The following is a 20950-nucleotide window of genomic DNA, read 5'->3' on the forward strand; positions in this document are numbered from 1 at the left end:
TGTCTCTCTCTGTTTCTCTCTCTCTGTTTTTCGTTCACTCGCTCCCTCCTCTCTCTCTCTCTCTCTTTCTCTTTCTCTCTCTTTCTTCTCTCTCCCTCTCTTCTCTCTCTCTCTGTCCCTCCCCCTCTGTCTTCAGGTTCATTCCACTACCTTCAGTGAGGCTAATATGTGTTAGGCTAATAGGAGTCAGTGTTGTAAGTGCAGGTCTGATGTTTAGTCACCTTCATTACACCACATTACCTTGCCTTTCTCTCTCTCTTAATCGCTCAGGATTGACATACTCTCAATTGTCAGACGAATATCTCAGACATGGCCTCTTACACAGCCTAACATGGCTTAACCTTTACTTAATCTTTCAGATGTTTACTACTGCAACTAATTGTTTCTGTATCTGAACCCAAGATCCTTTTCAAATTAGGGATGTTAGGCAAGGCAGCGAGCTAGAACACATTTAGGAAAAGAAGAAAAACACATCAAAGGAACGGGGTAATGAGGCTGCATTCTTTTAGAACCGGTCGCTCCACTATGGTAGGCTCAGAGCTGTTCTACACTAAATTACGTGGCTCCGTTTGACTCTGAGGCCGACACCCATGCTTTTAGGTTAAGTCTTTGACGAAAAGGAGTGAAAGTTACGACGCACCCACACACTATCTATCTGTTTACCTATTTGTCGTTTCAGACCTCACCCTCTCCTGAAGTGAGAGGCAACAATCGCCACAAAGGACCGGCCCAAAATAGCATACATTGTGTGACATTCCTTCGACGCGTACTTTGTGGCATTTTTTAGACCGTATGACATTGGCCTTTTTCCGTTTTCAAATTGACCATATGTTTTACGTTATGCATTGGCGTCGCGTCGCAATAGTTCCCGTTAAAACCCTGGGCGTTGGATGTTTTGTGAGTTTAGAGGCTTGTGTGTAAGCTAAGTGGCTGCTTTAGCCAGCGTCCTTGCTGCCTGCTAAGTCTTCTGGGCCGTTGGTGGTGTTACAGAAGGAGGAATGAATCAAGCCAGCTAGCTGGGTTACAGTGGCTTTGTCCTTTCAGTCAACAAGGCCTGTGACAAATAACCTTTTGCAGGGTAACCATACTACTCACACCATCAGTACCCTCTAATCCCCTTTAGAAAACTTAAGAAACTTTGAGGAAGACTTTGGTGTCTGTCACCAGGCACTCTGTTGTGGAACGTTGGTCCTGTCATTGCATTCATTTGAAAGAAAGAGAGTTCAATATAGTGTGTGACTTTCGTTTTCACCTAAGTCAATTACCCATCAGTTGGCACTTTGTTGCTGCATCTTTAGCTCCTAATCCATTGGGGGCTGGGGCGCCATTTTGGATCCAGAACCATTAGAGGAACTCTAAGTGCCATTTTGTCTCCATTCTGACCCCGTTTCCTGTACTCTCCCCTGCAGATCATTGGACCTGACAGGACCGCTGCTGCTGGGTGGTGTTCCCAACCTGCCCGAGGACTTCCCTGTGAGGAACAGAGACTTTGTGGGCTGCATGAGGAACCTGAGCATCGACAGCAAACCCACCGACATGGCCAGCTTCATCGCTAACAACGGAACCACTGCAGGTAACAACCTTTGTCATCAGGTAACATATTTTTGTCATCTTTACTCAGGTTAGCTGTGTTGTTTGTTTACTGCTACTGATTGACATCTATCATGGCCCATGTAGGTTGTCCTGCCAAGATCAATTTCTGTACTAAGGATTTGTGTCAGAACGGAGGAGTGTGTGTCAACAAGTGGAACACCTACAGCTGTGACTGTCCTCTGGGCTACGGGGGCAAGAACTGCGAACAAGGTGAGGGTTTGTGTGTGTGTGTGTGTGTGTGTGTAGCCGATGTGAAATGGCTAGCTAGTTAGCGGTGCACGCTAGTAGTTCAATCGGTGACGTCAGTTGCTCTGAGACCTAGAAGTAGTTGTTTCTCTTGCTGTGCCACGGTTTTTGTGGAGTGATCGGTAACATCGCTTTGTGGAGTGGCTGTTGTCAATGTGTTCAGACGGTCCCTGGTTTAAGCCCAGGTTGGGGCAAGGAGAGGGACAGAAGTAATACTGTTACGTGTGTGTGTTTCAAGATGGCATAAGGACTGCAGCCGTGCATGTTACAATGAGGGTCCCTCATATTGAATATCTGGGTCGGCATCTGTATGCGTCAGTGTGAGCAGGACTTGTTTGTGTTACAGTTGATTGCATAAGGAAGTGAGGAAGGACACTGGAGTTAATGTGGCTTAGCTTCCTGTGAAGGAAGTGTCTTTTCAGATAGCGATCAAGAAGGGTGTGTGTGAGTGCGTGTGTGTGTGTGTGTGTGAAGGAAGTGTATCTGCGGATAGAGATCCAGCAGGAACCTGAGGTGACTGGTCATTACTGACTCATACACGTGCTATGCAGTAGCTAGATGTTAGTATAATAGTGAAACTTAGAACATGGCACAAAGAGCTGTTGTCTATTTCACTAATAAGACAAAGACCAACTCTGACTCACATATCAGTGCCAGGATCAAGGGACGGACACACACACACGCGGACCGTGTGGTTGCCCCACTGTTGTTAAGCCAGAGTGTTTACATGGAACAGACCACAGCGCTCCTGTAGTGTGTATTTACAGTACCAATCATAGCAGTCTTATATACTCCCGTGCTGATGGACAGGTGTGGGAGTGTGATAGACAGATATATGATGTGTGGTTACACTGTTACAGCTTGCCCTGTTTTGATCCTGACTGTTCTGTTGCTCATATCCCCCACTAGGGATGGATGATGTGTGGGGTGTGGTGGGGTGGGGTGTGGTGTGTGTGTGTCTAACAGGCCTAATGATAGCGCTTGTATGCTTGTATGACAGTGATTTACTGGTTTTGTGGTCCAGAGTGGGGTACTGAAATGGTGTGTGTGTGTGTGTTCCTCTGAAAGGGTTAAACTAACTGACTCACACTGTGCCTGTCCTGTCTCGCACACAGAGACATCTGAAGTCATCAAGGGAAGCTGTAGTGTGTGTGTGTGTGTGGGTGTGTGTGTGTGTGCGTGTGTCAGCATTATGTCAAAAAAAATTTCTTTATTTGGGAAACTATCCCAAGGCCAGCGCAATAGAACCAGAACACTTGCCAAAAATATTGTTATTTTGAATGCTCCTACACGAATATGAGTAATATTCCTACTGAGTTATAAAACAGTAGAGGGTGGCTTTGATTTACCCTCTAGGGCCTGCTTCCAAACAATTATAAAACACACACACATTGATATTTGATCAAATATCTCCACCTAGTCTGGGTTGGATGAGGTAGCTGTGTAGTGATGCCAGGCAGCAGATCGAGTATCTGTAGTTGGACTTAGGAACAGAAGTAACACGGAGGGTTTGGCTGCTTCACTACTTGTTGACAAACTGTGTAGGAAGTAGAAACCATAGACATTATATCATGGGTACGGACAGCACGGGAATCATAGATATCATATCACTTTTAGAGGAGCAATGGACACCATAGGCATATCAGTGGTACTGTAGAGGCGCAGGAAGAGAAATATGACGAGACAGTCGATAATTCAGGATTTCCCAGACGCATTCTGTGGGTTTGGACATAAACTCAGCCCCCCAAAAAACGTCCCTTTTTCAGGACCCTGTCTTTCAGAGGTAATTCGTAAAAATCCAAATAACTTCACAGATCTTCATTGTAAAGGGTTTAAACACTGTTTCCCATGCTTGTTCAATGAACCATAAACAATTCATGAACATGCACCTGTGGAACGGTCGTTAAGACACTAACAGCTTACAGACGGTACGCAATTAAGGTCACAGTTATGAAACCGTAGGACACTAAAGAGACCTTTCTACGGACTCTGAAAAACACCAAAATAAAGATGCCCAGGTTCCCTGCTCATCTGCGTGAACGTGCCTTAGGCATGCTGCAAGGAGGCATGAGGATTGCAGATGTGGCCAGGGCAATAAATTGCAATGTCCGTATTGAGAGATGCCTAAGACAGCGCTACAGGGAGATACAACGGACAGCTGATCATCCTCACAGTGGCAGACCACGTGTAACAGCACCTGCACAGGATCGGTACATTCCAACATCACACCTGCGGGACAGGTACAGGATGGCAACAACACTACAATCCCTCCATCAGTGCTCAGACTGTCAGCAATATGCTGAGAGAAGCTGGACTGAGGGTGTAACGGTTCTCGTCTGTCGAAGGAGAAGCGGACCAAAATGCAGCGTGGTGGTTATTCATGTTCTGGTACTGGGTAGACCGGGCCGTGCAGGCGCACTGGAGCTCTTGAGCACCGAGCCTGCCCAACCTTACCCGGTTGAATACTCCTGGTCGCTCTACCAGTGCGGCGAGGTGGAATAGCCCGCACTGGGCTATGCAGGCGAACCGGGGACACCGTGCGCAAGGCTGGTGTCATGTAAGCCAGCCCAAGGAGACGCACTGGGGACCAGATGCGTAGAGCTGGCTTCATGGCATTTGGCTCGACGCTCAATCTAGCCCGGCCGATACGCGGAGCTGGAATATACCGCGCGGGCTATGCCCCCGCACTGGAGACACCGTGCGCACCACAGCATAACACGGTGCCTGCCCGGTCTCTCTAGCCCCCCGGTAACCACAGCAAGTTGGCATAGGTCTCCTACCTAGCGTCGCCATACTCCCTGTGAGTCCTCCCCCAAGAAATTTTTGGGGCTGACTCTCAGGCTTCCATCCGCGTCGCCGTGCTGCCTTCTCATACCAGCGCCTCTCAGCTTTCTCCGCCTCCAGTTCTTCTTTGGGGCGGCGATATTCTCCAGGCTGATCCCAAGGTCCTTCTCCGTACAATTCGTCCTCCCATGTCCATTCCTCTCTTTGTTGCTCCTGCTCCTGCTGTTGCCTGTTACCACGCCGCTTGGTCCCGTTGTGGTGGGTGATTCTGTAACGGTTCTCGTCTGTCGAAGGAGAAGCGGACCAAAATGCAGCGTGGTGGTTATTCATGTTCTTTAATGAAATGAACTAGACATGAAATAACGAACAAAACAAAGAACGAATGTGAAAACCTATACAGCCTATCTGGTGAACACAAACACAGAGACAGGAACAATCACCCACGAAATACTCAAAGAATATGGCTGCCTAAATATGGTTCCCAATCAGAGACTACGATAAACACCTGCCTCTGATTGAGAACCACTCCAGACAGCCATAGACTATGCTAGATACCCCCACTAAGCCACACACCCAACACCTAACAACAACCCAAGACAAAACACACCACAATAAACCCATGTCACACCCCGGCCTGACAAAATAAATAAAGACAAACACAATATACTACGACCAGGGCATGACAGAGGGCTTGTAGGCCTGTTGTAGTAAGGCAGGTCCTCACCAGACATCACTGGCAAAAACACCACCTATGGGCACAAACCCACCGTTGCTGGACCAGACAGGACTGGCAAAAAGTGCTCTTCACTGACGAGTCGCAGTTTTGTCTCACCAGGGGTGATGATCGTTACACCGAGGCCTGTACTCTGGACCAGGATCGGTTTGGAGGTGGAGGGTCCATTAAGGTCTGGGGCGGTGTGTCACAGCATCATCGGACTGAGCTTGTTGTCATTGCAGGAAATGTCAATGCTGTGCGTTACAGGGAAGACATCCTCCTCCCTCATGTGGTACCCTTCTTGCTGGCTCATCCTGACATGATCCTCCAGCATGACAATGCCACCAGCCATATTGCTCGTTCTCTGCGTGATTTCCTGCAAGACAGGAATGTTAGTGTTCTGCCATGGCCAGTGAAGAGCCCGGATCTCAATCCCATTGAGCACGTCTGGGACCTGTTGGATCGGAGGGTGAGGGCTAGGGCCATTCCCCCCAGAAATGTCCGGGAACTTGCAGGTGCCTTGGTGGAAGAGTGGGGTAACATCTCACAGCAAGAACTGGCATGCAGTCCATGAGGAGGAGATGCACTGCAGTACTTAATGCAGCTGGTGGCCACACCAGATACTGACTGTTACTTTTGATTTTGACCCCCCCCCCTTTGTTCAGGGACATTATTCCATTTCTGTTAGTCACATGTCTGGAACTTGTTTAGTTTATGTCTCAGTTGTTGAATATTGTTATGTTCAAGCAAATATTTACATATGTTAAGTTTGCTGAAAATAAACACAGTTGACAGTGAGAGGACGTTTCTTTTTTTTCTGAGTTTATGATGTGGTTTAGTTGAACATCAATCTGTGAGTGTGTTTAGGTTAGTGTGAAGGTTTCGTGTGAGCTGGTGGTTTTCCTCTGCTCTCCACTCTCTTCTGAACTGTATCTCGAAGGATTCCAACTCCAGACTAACTCTGATGTTGTTCTTTATGCCTCATGTACATCTTTTGTGTCTTTCCAGGCACTGCAAATGAGCAATGTATCGTGTGAAAAGAAAGTTGGAGAGACACAGATGGTTCAGGAGTTAGTCCCCATGCATCTTCTGAGAGTGTGTGTGTGTGTGTGTGTGTGTGTGTGTGTGTGTGTGTGTGTGTGTGTGTGTGTGTGTGTGTGTGTGTGTGTGTGTGTGTGTGTGTGTGTGTGTGTGCGTGCGTGCGTGCGTGTGTGTGTACTCTGTGCCTCAGTAGAAATATGTGCCCTGCGGAGAAGAGGGAGATCGAGAGAGCTTAGCGCTTCAGTTGTCTCATAGGGAACAGCCTAGTGCTATGCTGACAGACATACAACTGTTATACTGACTGACTGACTGACTACAGCATGTCTGTTTGGCTGCAGGGCTAGTGGGTGCTCTGGAGTGTGATGTGTTATACTGAATGACTGACTGACTGACTACTGCATGTCTGATGGGTTATACTGTGGGTATGTTTGTCAAAGAAGGATTAGTGTCCTGTATGGTACAAGGTTTTTGACAGTAATGATGTCTTATAGCTGAATTAGACATGGTGAGGTGGATTAGCTACTGTAATTATTCTCCCTGGAAGAATACAAAAATACAAGATGCAATCTGTAAGTCTGACATACTAAGCATTAATGATGGGGGGGGTGAATACAGTTACATATTGTTTTTGGACGATATTGTATCGATACTTTGACTCCAGGTAAAAATACAAATGTTTTTGTTTTGTTTGCTGGCTAGCCCTAGTGGCCAGTCGCCAAAACACGGGTATTTTTCATCCTATAGCTTATTCTCCATCTTCTTTTTAAACAGTGAGCTAAGATGCTTTCAGCACTTTTAGTTCCATGACTAATCAGAACTCCTTTTCTCATGCTCTGTTGTGTCTCTCTGTAGACAGACATACAGTGAATAATATATTTAGAACATCAAATCGCAATAAAATCGCAGTATCGAATTGCAATACATATAGATTTTGAGAATCACAATACATATTGTATCGGCATCTAAGTATCATGGTACTATCTTATCGTGAGGTCCCTGGCAATTCCCAGCCCTACTTAGCATGTGATGTGTATAACACGTGATTGGCCTTCATAGCAGTGATTATTTAATATATTATGCGATTCTGATTTTGTATTATTCTCCTCCTCTAGTGATGCCGTCCCCGCAGCACTTTGACGGCCAGGCCCTGGTGTCGTGGAGGGACCTCGACATCACCATCGCTGTGCCCTGGTACGTGGGCCTGATGTTCCGGACGAGGCAAGGCACTGGCACACTGATGCGGGCTAACGCTGGAGACTCTACTATCAATTTACTGGTAAGTTATTGTACATGCACAATAACAACAACAGCGCAAGAAGGTAAGTTGTGTTATATGGTTGATTGAAGTTCAGTAGACTACCTGTGTGTAGTAATTGTCTTTCTCTCTCTCTCATCTCTCCCCACCCTCCCCTCAGATAAGTGATCAGTACGTGAGGTTTGAGGTGTTTCTGGGATCTGAGCGGGTAGCGGTGCTGGGCTTCCCTCAAGTCCGGGTGAACGATGGGGAGTGGCACCATGTCCTTGTGGAGCTGAAGAGCGTCAAAGACGGCAAGGACATCAAATACATGGCCCTGGTGTCACTGGACTACGGGCTGTACGAGGTACTGAGACATACACATGCAGACACAGATACAAACACACACGCAGCAAATCTTACACTGTGTGTGTCTGCGTGTCTCCAGAGATCTGTGGAGATAGGTAACGAGCTGCCAGGTCTGAGGCTGAGGGCTCTGTATCTGGGAGGATTACCAGGAGAGGGGAACCATGTCCACGATGGCTTCACCGGATGCATACAGGTACGTTTTAACAGTAAACCACGTCTGGATGACATTATTCTCCACAACATCAAGTTCTGTAGCCCACTGTATGTATAGACCTACCTGTCTTAGCTAATACCTAGGGGCTGTGGGCAGAGCGTGCGATGAGAGTGTGTACCTGCGATTCTCTGGGACCTAATGGAGAGGGCATGTTTTCTTTCCCACAGGGTGCGCGCATGGGTGAGACATCCACCAACGTGGTCAATGTGAACATGCTGCAGGGCTTTAAGATTCGCGTAGAGGACGGCTGTGACCTGGCTGACCCCTGTGACTCTAACATCTGCCCTGAGAACAGCCACTGCAGCGACGACTGGAGCACACACACCTGCGTCTGTGACCCAGGTAACACACACTCATGCGCACGTAAGGGGGCACACAAACACACACACACCTGCGTCTGCGACCCAGGTTACACACATGCTGTCAGCACACACGGTGTACACACACACCTGTGTCTGCATCTCGTCACACCATTCACTTGTTCTGAAAAATGTTCACCATAGGAATGCTGTTTTGTAGTCTCCAGCTTTGACTGAGTTTTCATTCCATTATATAACTGTGTATAGTTCTGCCATGTTGTTGAAGACCTGCTGACTAGATGTCTCTCTCTTCACCTGTGTCCTTTCCCAGGGTACTTTGGGAGGGAGTGCGTTGACGCGTGTCACCTCAACCCCTGCGAGCACGTGTCCACCTGCGTCCGCAAGCCTAGCTCTTCCCATGGCTACACCTGCGAGTGTGGACAGAACTACTACGGACAGTACTGCGAAAACAAGTAAGACCTGGTCGCTTTGTGCAAGTGCCTGTGTAAGTGTGTGCACGTGTGGGTATGTGTGTGCCCTGGTTTGGTCTCCACAGTGCAGGGGAAACACACATTCACATGCCTCCAAAATCAACACAACATCTGATTGTTTTCATGTTAGCCTAATCAACCTCTGCTCCCTTACCTTCCTCTCTGTCTTTCACAAATATGCGCCTCACCGTTCATCTGACTGGCAACAGGCTCTACTTTTACTGGCCTTAACTCAAAACAGTCCTTCTCCGGCACCTGACGTAAGCCTGCTGGTAATGAACCCTAGCTGTGGCTTTTCCCAGACCTGTGATCTGAGCTCTCTGGAGGATTTTTATTCTTCCAAAACTGGTCCCAGATCTGCCTTTGATCAGAGCAGGAATCTGGCGTGAGTGTCAGAGGCAGGAGCCAGGGGGTTAGATGAAACCACTGTGTGTTGTTCTAGACATTAACTGGGTCTTGTAACAAGTGTGTATGTGTGTGGTTGTGTATGGTTTAAATGCAAACGGGGTCTGTAGTGGGCGTTTGTGTGAGTGTATGTGTGTTTTTGGCCGTATATATATAACGGTAAGCCAAGCTTTAGGCCAACTTTGGCTATATTAGGTTCTGGCCATAACTGGCTCCTGTAGGACTGTAGTTATGTAACAGTAGCGAGCAACGTACTCCTGACTATTCCTCTGGGTGGTACATTGCATGTCAATTCTTTACCCACTGACCTTTGACCCATATGTCACACATCATTTCCTGTCTGAGGCAGGCTGTGGGACCACCTCATGCTTCAGTGCTCCTCCATAGGTGTTTGGTCTCCACCTGCACTGATACTCTGCTACTGACTACCCTGCCCCTATCATAACCCACTATCTTACCCCTCCATCAGCTCAGAGACATGAAAGTGTTGGAGAAAGAGTGTTTGACTCACTCACTGTGTTGTGTCTCTCTTCCAAGGGATAGAACATTTATGCTAGATTCATGATGCAGTTGAATGCATTTTTGTTGTTAAGTGATACCGTTATATAGCAGGTATGTGATGAAAGGATAAATGCAGTCTCCTTTTTTCTCGTACTTTTTTTCCTGCCATTTTATTTCCATTCATTATGTGCTGAACGCAACTAAATGAGTTGTTATTGTGTGATGTGTCAGGGTTGAGAAGCCGTGTCCTCGGGGCTGGTGGGGGAACCCCATGTGTGGCCCTTGCAGCTGTGACATCAGCAAAGGATTCAACCCTGACTGTAACAAGACCAGTGGAGAGTGTCGGTGCAAGGTAAGAAGATAATCACAGGTACTCTTCTCACAGGCTATGCCTTTTGAATCAAACTATCTTTCCTCTTGAAGCCCCCCAATTGTAAACTATGACAAACCTAGTAGGAATTGGCCACAACTCACCAATAGGTCCCAAATCAACCAACCATTCTTAAACAATGGACTGGTAGATAATACTGCATGTTGTAGGCTTAGTAAACTAACCCTATCTTCTCTCTCCCCAGGATAACTACTACCGGCCCAAGGATGAGGACACCTGTTACCCCTGTGAGTGCTTCCCTCTAGGGGCCCACTCTCGTACTTGTGACACACACACCGGACAGTGCCCCTGTAAGGCCGGGGTCATTGGGCAACAGTGTAACCGCTGTGACAACCCCTTCGCCGAGGTCACCGCCACCGGTTGCGAAGGTACGTGGAAGGAAATGATGCACATGCAAATGTTTGTTACTCTTAAATGTGACCTTGAGAGCCTGTGAGGGCATTCTGTCTTTTTGAATACTTTGAAAATTGCATCCTTTCTTCTGGCCGTCCCTTCCGTGATGTAATCATTGATCTCACTCAATTTGGATTCATGAAAGCAAGGATTCCCTCTTATCCAGACATGTCAGATCAGTTATAACGCCAAGGACTGGAGGAAGGAAGGATTCATCTTCAGAGTATTTGAACAGAACCTCTGCCTCCCTATAGTCTGGTTACAAGGCCTTCCCTCATTTAGATCCCACTCTAGCTTCAGTAAAGAACCACAGTCCCCATACCGTATCTGTCACCCAAGTGCTTCAACCCAACCTTGTGGCTTACTCTATAAAAGGTCTTCAAAGAGTTACAATCATGGTCACTTTTTAGGATATAAGCACTTGGGTGTGTATACAGTACAGCACATGATCAGACTGCATTACTTAGAAACCCATAACAACACGCATACGCAAGTCTTAACCAGGTTTTGTTTAGGATTAGGCTACGAAATTAGAAATTAGGTGAATAATTTATTAACATTGTGTAACATTGATATAATTGCTGGCCTGTTTGGCTGTTTTGAAAGACTCGTAAGAGTCGTTAGCAGTCGTGTTTCTTGGGCGTGTTAGATATGTGAAATACAGCCCAAGGCAGCCCTTGACGCTCAAGGCAGAAGTTGTTCCTAACCTTCTAGGATCAGATTACACAAGCCTCACTACAAACCAGAACCATTAGGGGATCTCAACACATCTGACCCTGTGTCAGTGGTTAGGGATTATAGGGACCACTTCTAACCATGTGCCATCTGTCCCCTCTCATCTCTCAGTGGTGTACGAGGGCTGTCCCAAGGCCTTCGATCAAGGGATCTGGTGGCCTAAGACCAAGTTTGGTCGTCCTGCAGCCATGAACTGTCCCAAAGGATCTATCGGTGAGTTCCTCTGCACTCAACACAGCTCTTAGCATAGCAGGTACAGTCACAATAATAGAAAGCCCAATTCATACGGATATCAAATGCTTCAAAGGATTTTATTCATAATAAAGATTGTATGGGTGGAGAATGGAGGTTATGTACTGTGGAGTCCCTTAGTTCAAGGCCTTCTGCTGTCCCTAACACCTCTCTATTGTCGAGGGAACTCATTAACGCAGCACACTAACGAGGCCATCTCATTGGTCTATCAGGGCCTTTGGAGATTTGTCTTTGGCCAATGGTGTTAAAGAAACTCTGTCTCTGGAGGGCAGCAGCCGGAGACAGAGACAAACACAAGGTATTGTGTAGAAGACTTGGCAACGTCTGCTTGGAGACACATTCATAATACTGCAGAACCGTGTGTGTGTGTGTGTGTGTGTGTGTTCCGCGCGTGCGCACGCTTGGGTTAGGTCTCCTGCTCCACATAGAGCCTTAGCAGTAGAGACAATATGGGCAGGGCCAAGACGTAACATCACTGACCTGCTCCCATTAAACCACAGTAACCTCCCTAGTTACCCCCTTAGTTACTCTTGTCACCACGGAAACCCGTTGTTGCCCCCAGGACTCTCTTGGGCTGTTTTAATTGGGTGACTCGCCTTGGCTCACATCAACCAACTGTCAGTTCTAACCGTAAAGTCTTTTCTCTGTTTAATGATTGTTTGGAATTAATGGTAATGACGTTGGCATTTAGATTGTGCTTTTAACTAATTTATTATATGAAGTAACTCCCCATTTTCACCCATGTGTAGAGAGCCACCTGGTGCTAGGAAGAGACCGGTTGAGCTCTTTCACACGCCAATATTCCTTTTTGTTTTTTTCTATTCTTACTGTGACTATAGCTATCAATGAACTTGTTTCTTTTCGAACTGTAGGAACTGCTATCCGCCACTGCAATGATGAAAAGGGCTGGCTGCCTCCTGAACTCTTCAACTGTACCACAGTCTCCTTCTCCCAGCTCATGAAGATGGTGGGTGTGCTCCTCTTATCCAGTCCAAGTTCACTCATACAGAGACCTATTTTAACTACAGATCTGCATATGCAGAGCTCTTTCTTAACTTGCAAATCTCCCACTGAAAGATTATACACAATTTGGAGTCACTTATGCGAATCTGGAGTTCAGTGGTGAAAGTAAGCCGGTACGCATCACAGCCATATTGGTCAAAAGTCAGGCTATCACAAGTAACACCCTTATTTAACATTACTGAATGTCAGCCACATGGAAAATGTGCAAATTGCTCCAAATTGCATTGTGGTTCATCGAGAGCACTTGCATTTTTGCCAAAGCGGAGATGAATGGTCAAGACGTGCGAGGACAAGGCACAAATTAGTGACTGAGACCGAGCAGTGCAGATGAGTGGCTGAGATCAAAGCATGCGTTAATAACAGTGGACATCCATTCGGGCTACAAGTGTAGGCCTAATGACAATTGCAGAATGTCAGTACATTACAAGTGGGTGTTTTATAACAGATGTCTCTTTCCATTCATCAAATTGTGGGTCCACAGTGCACTGTTTGGATGCTGGAATTATTTTGTGAGTGGATGAACGTGCGTGGGTAGCCTACAGGTGTGTATTCTTTACGTGATCGTTTGACAATCAGATGAAAACATCATGACTGGTTGTGTTTAGGCCACATTAAAAGGCATAGACGGCGTGTCCATAAGGCTAGGGGAAGCTAAGCTTTCCCTAAAGTAAATTGAATTAAATTGCCAATTAAAAATCCTATTTAGCTTACTTCTGTCTATACATAAATAAATAAAATCTTTCAAAATGTGCTACTACACCAGAAAGCATGATTTGGCCACAGAGGATGATTAGCTTCTTTTTTGTTGTTGTTGCAGTGGATTGTTTTAAATCACATGGCCCACACTGGCAAGGGCCCGCAATTGGGCAGCGCACTCGGCGAATACCAAAAAGATAGAATGTTGAGTTGTGACTGTCAGTGAAAAGCAGAGAGACGCAGCCAGGCATATCGTAATATTAAAAAATACAATCGTGGAAAGCCTGTTTGGAAAGCAAATGGCTATTGCTGTACAGAGATGACAATGAAAAGACTCCAATCTGTCTTTTAGTTATCAAAATTCTCAACTTAATTGAGCGAACAGTAGCCTTATCTTATTGGCACTAGCGGAGAACATCGGCCACGTCTCCGGTGAGTGTGCATATTCACTGTATTTATCATTGCGTCAATGCCACTTTTGTTGGTTTTTGGACAATCCTTTCCTCCTCCAGGTTAGATGGACGTCATGTTGTATTTGTGTCACCCCCTTTTCATAGGCCGATTGTATGGATCCGACAACGTTGTTTTTATCGAGCTGTTTGTCAATGGCAGCAAAGTAGGCTACCCTGTCATTTTTGTCGTATTAAAAGTTTCTGTTAACATCTCCAGTCTTATGAAGTGTAGTACAATTGCATGATATGTGTTTATAAAAGGCCAACAAGAAATACATGTGATAGGCCTATAGCTTGTAGCCGAGGCCTACTCTACGCCGCTAACGTGCTGCGCTGAACAGTCTTTTTTTTTGCAACCAGTGATTGAGTTATATTATAAGCCTAAATTATGACTATCCAATCTAATCATCACATTAGGAAAAGTAGGTCGTCTTACATAAGTCTGCAAATGCGAGGATGCATGGAATATGTTATGACAAAAGTGCATGTTTATGGTGGAAATGTGCTTCCTCAAACTTGAAGCCCACGCGCTGCCTGTTAAAATGTATTGCATGTTAAAAGTGACATGACAAATCTTGACTTGGCCTAGGCTACTAGGCCCACAGAGATCATGTATGAAACGAATAGGTGCGTGTGCTTGGGTGTCGCGTATCGGTAAGAAATTCAATCTACTTTCACCCCTGGTTAGGATTCATCTATTAGTACCAACCACAGACAGTCCATATAGTTGTAACTGTCTCCAGTATCTGTCTGTATTCTTGACCTCCTTCTCTTCCCCTTCGCCCCTCCAGAATGAGGAGATGCATCGTAATGAGTCCCGGATGGATGGCGAGCGCTCCAAAGCGATCGTCCGCCTGCTCCACAACGCCACCAACCACACGGACAGTTACTACGGCAACGATGTGAAGACAGCGTTTCAGCTGCTGACCAGGGTCCTCCAGTACGAGAGTCAGCAGACAGGCTTCGATCTCACCGCCACGAGGGACGCAGAGTTCAACGAGGTCAGAGTTTGTTGTTTTTGGTATCTTTGAAAACAACATTGCAGGTATGCTGATTGCAAACAGTCTAATTGCAATGTATTTTTATTTTTTATAAAGATTAGTTTTTGTATGCACAGTATTTCTCTCAGGGACCATGCGCTAGTTGTCTGTTGTGTCAGACAGCAGGGCATTAGGTGCATTACCAGGGCATTATTCAGGAGTAGCCTACTGGGTGGGCTCAGTTACACTGGGAAGACTGGAGGAATACTGCCCTCCACTGGCTCTCTTCCAGTTCCACTGACAGGGGAAGCTGATCTGGCCAATGTGAACACAGGTTGGATTTTATTTAGATGACTCATGTCCTGGAGGCAGCTCTGCAGAGTGGTTACCAGCTGGCACAGCCACAAAGTCCTATCATTTGATTTTAAACATAACATTAACCACACTGCTGACCCTAATGCCTAACCCTAACCTTAAATTAAGCCGTTTTTTTTTAACGATATAGACAATTTTGACTTTGCAGCTGGCCCATCTAGCGGAAACGGCACAGTTCTCGTTGCAGGGAAAGATTCATGACAATAAACGTCAACCTGCAATACGAACACTAATCTACAAAAATCTGAGCTATTTTATATCTCCACATTTTATTATGGCATTTCTCTTTAGGTTGTGAATGTTTTAGGTCACCTATCTAATATAGGCCTATGTGAGCAGGTAACGTCTGCTACTCCAGGACTTAAAATTAATTAGGCAGGAGCGACAGAGTTTGAGCTGTGCCCATATTCAAAGCGACTTACAGTCAGACCGTCCTGCTATTGTTAAACCCTTCAGAACCTGGTGAGAGCGGGCAGTGCCATCCTAGACCCTGGCACCAGAGACCACTGGGAGCAGATCCAGCGCTCTGAGGGGGGAACCGCCCACCTGCTGCGCCACTTTGAGGATTACACCAACACCCTGGCACGGAACATGAGGAAGACCTACCTCATACCATTCACCATCGTCACTGACAATATGAGTGAGTGAAGACACATTTACAGACCAATGAAGAGAGGATTTCAGAGTCTAGGAGCAGATTCCTAACTCCCTAACACAGAATTTGAACAAATCGCCCATTGATAATTCGGCTCTGGGTAAACTGCAGTCAAGTTTTACTTCCATTCAGTGCAATTATAAAATGTCACCTTTATTTGATAATGAGCTGGTCTTGATGTGTAGTTCTTTCTCTCTCCTTAGTCATTGTCGTTGATTACCTGGACACGTCTGTTCCTGGGCAGGCCTCATTCCCTCGCTTCCATGAGATCCAGGAGTACTACCCCAAAGACCTCACGTCCTCTGTCCATTTCCCACAGTTCAACACTAGGCCCCATGAGGTCCCCAACAAAGGTACAGTCGTCTGCTCACACTACCGCTGGATATGGAGTACTGCACAAAGATATCATGCGTGCTGTGTCCATGTATGATATCATGTTGTGGGTGTATGATTTATCATCCTGTGCCTGTGTCATGTATGATATCATGTGTGTGTGTGTGTATGTATGTATGATATCATGTGTGTGTGTATGTATGATATCATGTGTGTGTGTATGTTTTATGTGTGTATATATCATGTTTTATGTGTGTGTATGTATGATATCATGTGTGTGTGTATGTATGATATCATGTGTGTGTGTATGTATGATATCATGTGTGTGTGTGTATGTATGATATCATGTGTGTGTGTATATATATGTTTTTATGTGTGTGTATGTATGATATCATGTGTGTGTGTATGTATGATGTTATGTGTGTGTGTATGTATGATATCATGTGTGTGTGTATGTATGATATCATGTGTGTGTGTATGTATGATATCGTGTGTGTGTATGTATGATATCATGTGTGTGTGTATGTATGATATCATGTGTGTGTGTATGTATGATACCATGTGTGTGTGTATGTATGATATGTGTGTGTGTATGTATGATATCATGTGTGTGTGTGTGTGTGTGTGTGTGTGTGTGTGTGTGTGTGTGTGTGTGTGTGTGTGTGTGTGTGTGTGTGTGTGTGTGTGTGTGTGTGTGTGTGATATCATGTGTGTGTGTATGTATGATATCATGTGTGTGTGCATGTATGATATCATGTGTGTGTGTATGTATGATATCATGTGTGTGTGTGTATGATATCATGTGTGTGTGTGTGTGTATGTATGATATCATGTGTGTGTGTATGTATGATATCGTGTGTGTGTGTATGTGTGTGTGTGTGTGATATGTGTGTGTGTGTGTGATATCATGTGTGTGTGTATGATATCATGTGTGTGTGTGATATCATGTGTGTGTATGATGATATCATGTGTGTGTGTGTATGTATGATATCATGTGTGTGTATGTATGATATCATGTGTGTGTGTATGTATGATATCATGTGTGTGTGTATGTATGATATCATGTGTGTGTGTATGATATCATGTGTGTGTGTATGTATGATATCGTGTGTGTGTGTGTGTGTGTGTGTATGATATCATGTGTGTGTATGTGTGTATGATATCATGTGTGTGTGTGTATGATATCATGTGTGTGTGTGTGTGTATGATATCATGTGTGTGTGTATGATATCATGTGTGTGTGTGTATGATATCATGTGTGTGTTTATGTATGATATCGTGTGTGTGTATGTATGATATCATGTGTGTGTGTATGATATCATGTGTGTATGTATGATATCATGTGTGTGTGTGTGTGTGTGTGTGTATGATATCATGTGTGTGTATGTGTGTATGATATCATATGTGTGTATGATTTCATGTTTGTGTGTATACGTGTATGATATCATGTGTGTGTGTATGTATGATATCATGTGTGTGTGTGTATGATATCATGTGTGTGTGTGTATGATATCATGTGTGTGTGTATGATATCATGTATGTGTGTGTATGATATCATGTGTGTGTGTGTGTGTGTGTATGATATCATGTGTGTGTGTGTATGATATCATGTGTGTGTATGTATGATATCGTGTGTGTGTATGTATGATATCATGTGTGTGTATGATATCATGTGTGTATGTATGATATCATGTGTGTGTGTGTGTGTCATGTGTGTGTATGTGTATCATATGTGTGTGTATGATATGTGTGTATGATATCATGTGTGTGTATGATATCGTGTGTGTGTGTGTGTATGATATCATGTGTGTGTATGATATCATGTGTGTGTATGTATGATATCATGTGTGTATGTATGATATAAATTTGTAAGTGTCTGGATAAGATGTGTCTGTAAATGATATCTTAAATGTAAATGTAAATATCATGTGTGTGTGTATGTATGATATCATGTGTGTGTGTATGTATGATATCATGTGTGTGTGTATGTTTGTATGATATCATGTGTGTGTATGTATGATATCATGTGTGTGTATGTATGATATCATATGTGTGTGTATGTTTGTATGATATCATGTGTGTGTGTGTGTGTGTATGTATGATATCATGTGTGTGTATGTATGATATCATGTGTGTGTGTATGTATGATATCATGTGTGTGTGTATGTATGATATCATGTGTGTGTGTATATTTGTATGATATCATGTGTGTGTATGTTTGTATGATATCATGTGTGTGTGTATGTATGATATCATGTGTGTGTGTGTGTGTGTATGTATGATATCATGTGTGTGTGTATGTATGATATCATGTGTGTGTGTATGTATGATATCATGTGTGTGTGTGTATGTATGATATCATGTGTGTGTGTATGTATGATATCATGTGTGTGTGTATGTATGATATCATGTGTGTGTGTATGATATCATGTGTGTGTGTTTGTATGATATCATGTGTGTGTGTATGTTTGTATGATATCATGTGTGTGTGTGTTTGTATGATATCATGTGTGTGTATGTATGATATCATGTGTGTGTGCATGTATGATATCATGTGTGTGTGCATGTATGATATCATGTATGTATGATCATGTGTGTGTGTGATATGTGTGTGTGTGTGTGTATGTATGATATCATGTGTGTGTGTGTGATATCGTGTGTGTGTGTGTGTGTGTATGATATGTGTGTGTGTATGATATCATGTGTGTGTATGTATGATATTGTGTGTGTTTGTGTGTATGATATCATGTGTGTATGTATGATATCATGTGTGTGTACGTATGATATCATGTGTGTGTGTGTGTATGGATGATATCATGTGTGTGTGTGTATGATATCAGGTGTGTGTGTATGTATCATGTGTGTGTATGATATCATGTGTGTGTGTATGTATGATATCATGTGTGTGTGTATGTATGATATCATGTGTGTGTGTGTGTATGATATCATGTGTGTGTGTGTGTATGATATCATGTGTGTGTATGATATTGTGTGTGTATGTGTGTATGATATCATGTGTGTGTATGTATGATATGATGTGTGTGTGTGTGTGTGTGTGTGTGTATGATATCGTGTGTGTATGATATCATGTGTGTATGTATGATATCGTGTGTGTGTGTGTATGATATCATGTGTGTATGTATGATATCATGTGTGTGTGTATGTATGATATCATGTGTGTGTGTGTGTATGATATCATGTGTGTGTGTGTGTGTGTGTGATATCATGTGTGTGTATGTATGATATCATGTGTGTATGTATGATATCATGTGTGTGTGTATGATATCATGTGTGTGTGTGTGGGTATGATATCATGTGTGTGTGTATACGTGTATGATATCATGTGTGTGTGTATGATATCATGTGTGTGTGTGTGTGTGTGTGTGTGTGTATGATATCATGTGTGTGTATGTGTGTATGATATCATGGGTGTGTGTGTATGTATGATATCATGTGTGTGTGTATGTGTGATATCATGTGTGTGTGTATGTTTGTATGATATCATGTGTGTGTGTATGTTTGTATGATATCATGTGTGTTTGTATGATATCATGTGTGTGTATGTATGATATCATGTGTGTGTATGTAGGATATCATATGTGTGTGTGTGTTTGTATGATATCATGTGTGTGTATGTATGATAGCGTGTGTGTATGTATGATATCATGTGTGTGTGTATGTATGATATCATGTGTGTGTGTATATTTGTATGATATCATGTGTGTGTATGTATGATATCATGTGTGTGTATGTATGATATCATGAGTGTGTGTATGTATGATATCATGTGTGTGTGTATGTATTATATCATGTGTGTGTGTGTATGATATGTGTGTGTATGTATGATATCATGTGTGTGTGTATGATATCATGTGTGTGTGTATGATGTGTGTGCGTGTGTATGTATGATATCGTGTGTGTGTATGATATCATGTGTGTATGTATAATATCACGTGTGTATGTATGATATCATGTGTGTGTGTGTGGGTATGATATCATGTGTGTATGTATGATATCATGTGTGTATGTATGATATCATGTGTGTGTGTATGTATGATATCATGTGTGTGTGTATATGTGTGTGTGTATGATATCATGTGTGTGTGTATGTATGATATTGTGTGTGTGTATGATATCGTGTGTGTATGATATCATGTGTGTATGTATGATATCATGTGTGTGTGTGTATGATATCATGTGTGTGTGTATGATATCATGTGTGTGTATGATATCATATGTGTGTGTATGATATCATGTGTGTGTGTATGATATCATGTGTGTGTGTATGATATCATGTGTGTGTGTGTATGATATCATGTGTGTGTATGTATGATATCATGTGTGTGTATGTATGATATCATGTGTGTATGTATGATATCAATTTGTAAGTCGCTCTGGATAAGAGCGTCTGCTAAATGACTTAAATGTAAATGTAAATATCATGTGTGTGTGTATGTATGATATCATGTGTGTGTGTATGTATGATGTTATGTGTGTGTATGTATGATATCATGTGTGTGTGTATGTATGATATCATGTGTGTGTGTGTATGTATGATACCATGTGTGTGTGTATGTATGATATCATGTGTATGTATGATATCATGTGTGTGTGTGTATGTATGATATCATGTGTGTGTGTGTGTATGTATGATATCATGTATGTGTGCATGTATGATATCATGTGTGTGTGTATATATATGTTTTTATGTGTGTGTATGTATGATATCATGTGTGTGTATGTATGATGTTATGTGTGTGTGTGTATGTATGA

General features: G+C 43.7%; 1 protein-coding gene across 3 annotated transcripts in view; it reads left to right on the plus strand.

Annotated features, from left to right (window-relative positions):
* The window catches only part of LOC135516057 (cadherin EGF LAG seven-pass G-type receptor 1-like), a 123975-nt gene that overhangs the window by 88351 nt on the left and 14674 nt on the right, over positions 1–20950 (plus strand). For all 3 annotated transcript variants that reach the window (XM_064940054.1, XM_064940053.1, XM_064940055.1), the window contains exons 9-22: positions 1410–1573; positions 1678–1803; positions 7492–7655; positions 7795–7980; positions 8062–8175; positions 8364–8538; positions 8827–8968; positions 10124–10244; positions 10468–10651; positions 11523–11624; positions 12536–12630; positions 14626–14835; positions 15646–15829; positions 16048–16197. In XM_064940054.1, coding sequence (XP_064796126.1) covers positions 1410–1573; positions 1678–1803; positions 7492–7655; positions 7795–7980; positions 8062–8175; positions 8364–8538; positions 8827–8968; positions 10124–10244; positions 10468–10651; positions 11523–11624; positions 12536–12630; positions 14626–14835; positions 15646–15829; positions 16048–16197 — 2117 coding nt within the window. The remainder of the gene's footprint in view (positions 1–1409; positions 1574–1677; positions 1804–7491; positions 7656–7794; positions 7981–8061; positions 8176–8363; positions 8539–8826; positions 8969–10123; positions 10245–10467; positions 10652–11522; positions 11625–12535; positions 12631–14625; positions 14836–15645; positions 15830–16047; positions 16198–20950) is intronic.

The sequence above is a fragment of the Oncorhynchus masou genome, chromosome 27 (assembly GCF_036934945.1).
Source record: "Oncorhynchus masou masou isolate Uvic2021 chromosome 27, UVic_Omas_1.1, whole genome shotgun sequence".
NCBI classification, from domain to species: domain Eukaryota; kingdom Metazoa; phylum Chordata; class Actinopteri; order Salmoniformes; family Salmonidae; genus Oncorhynchus; species Oncorhynchus masou.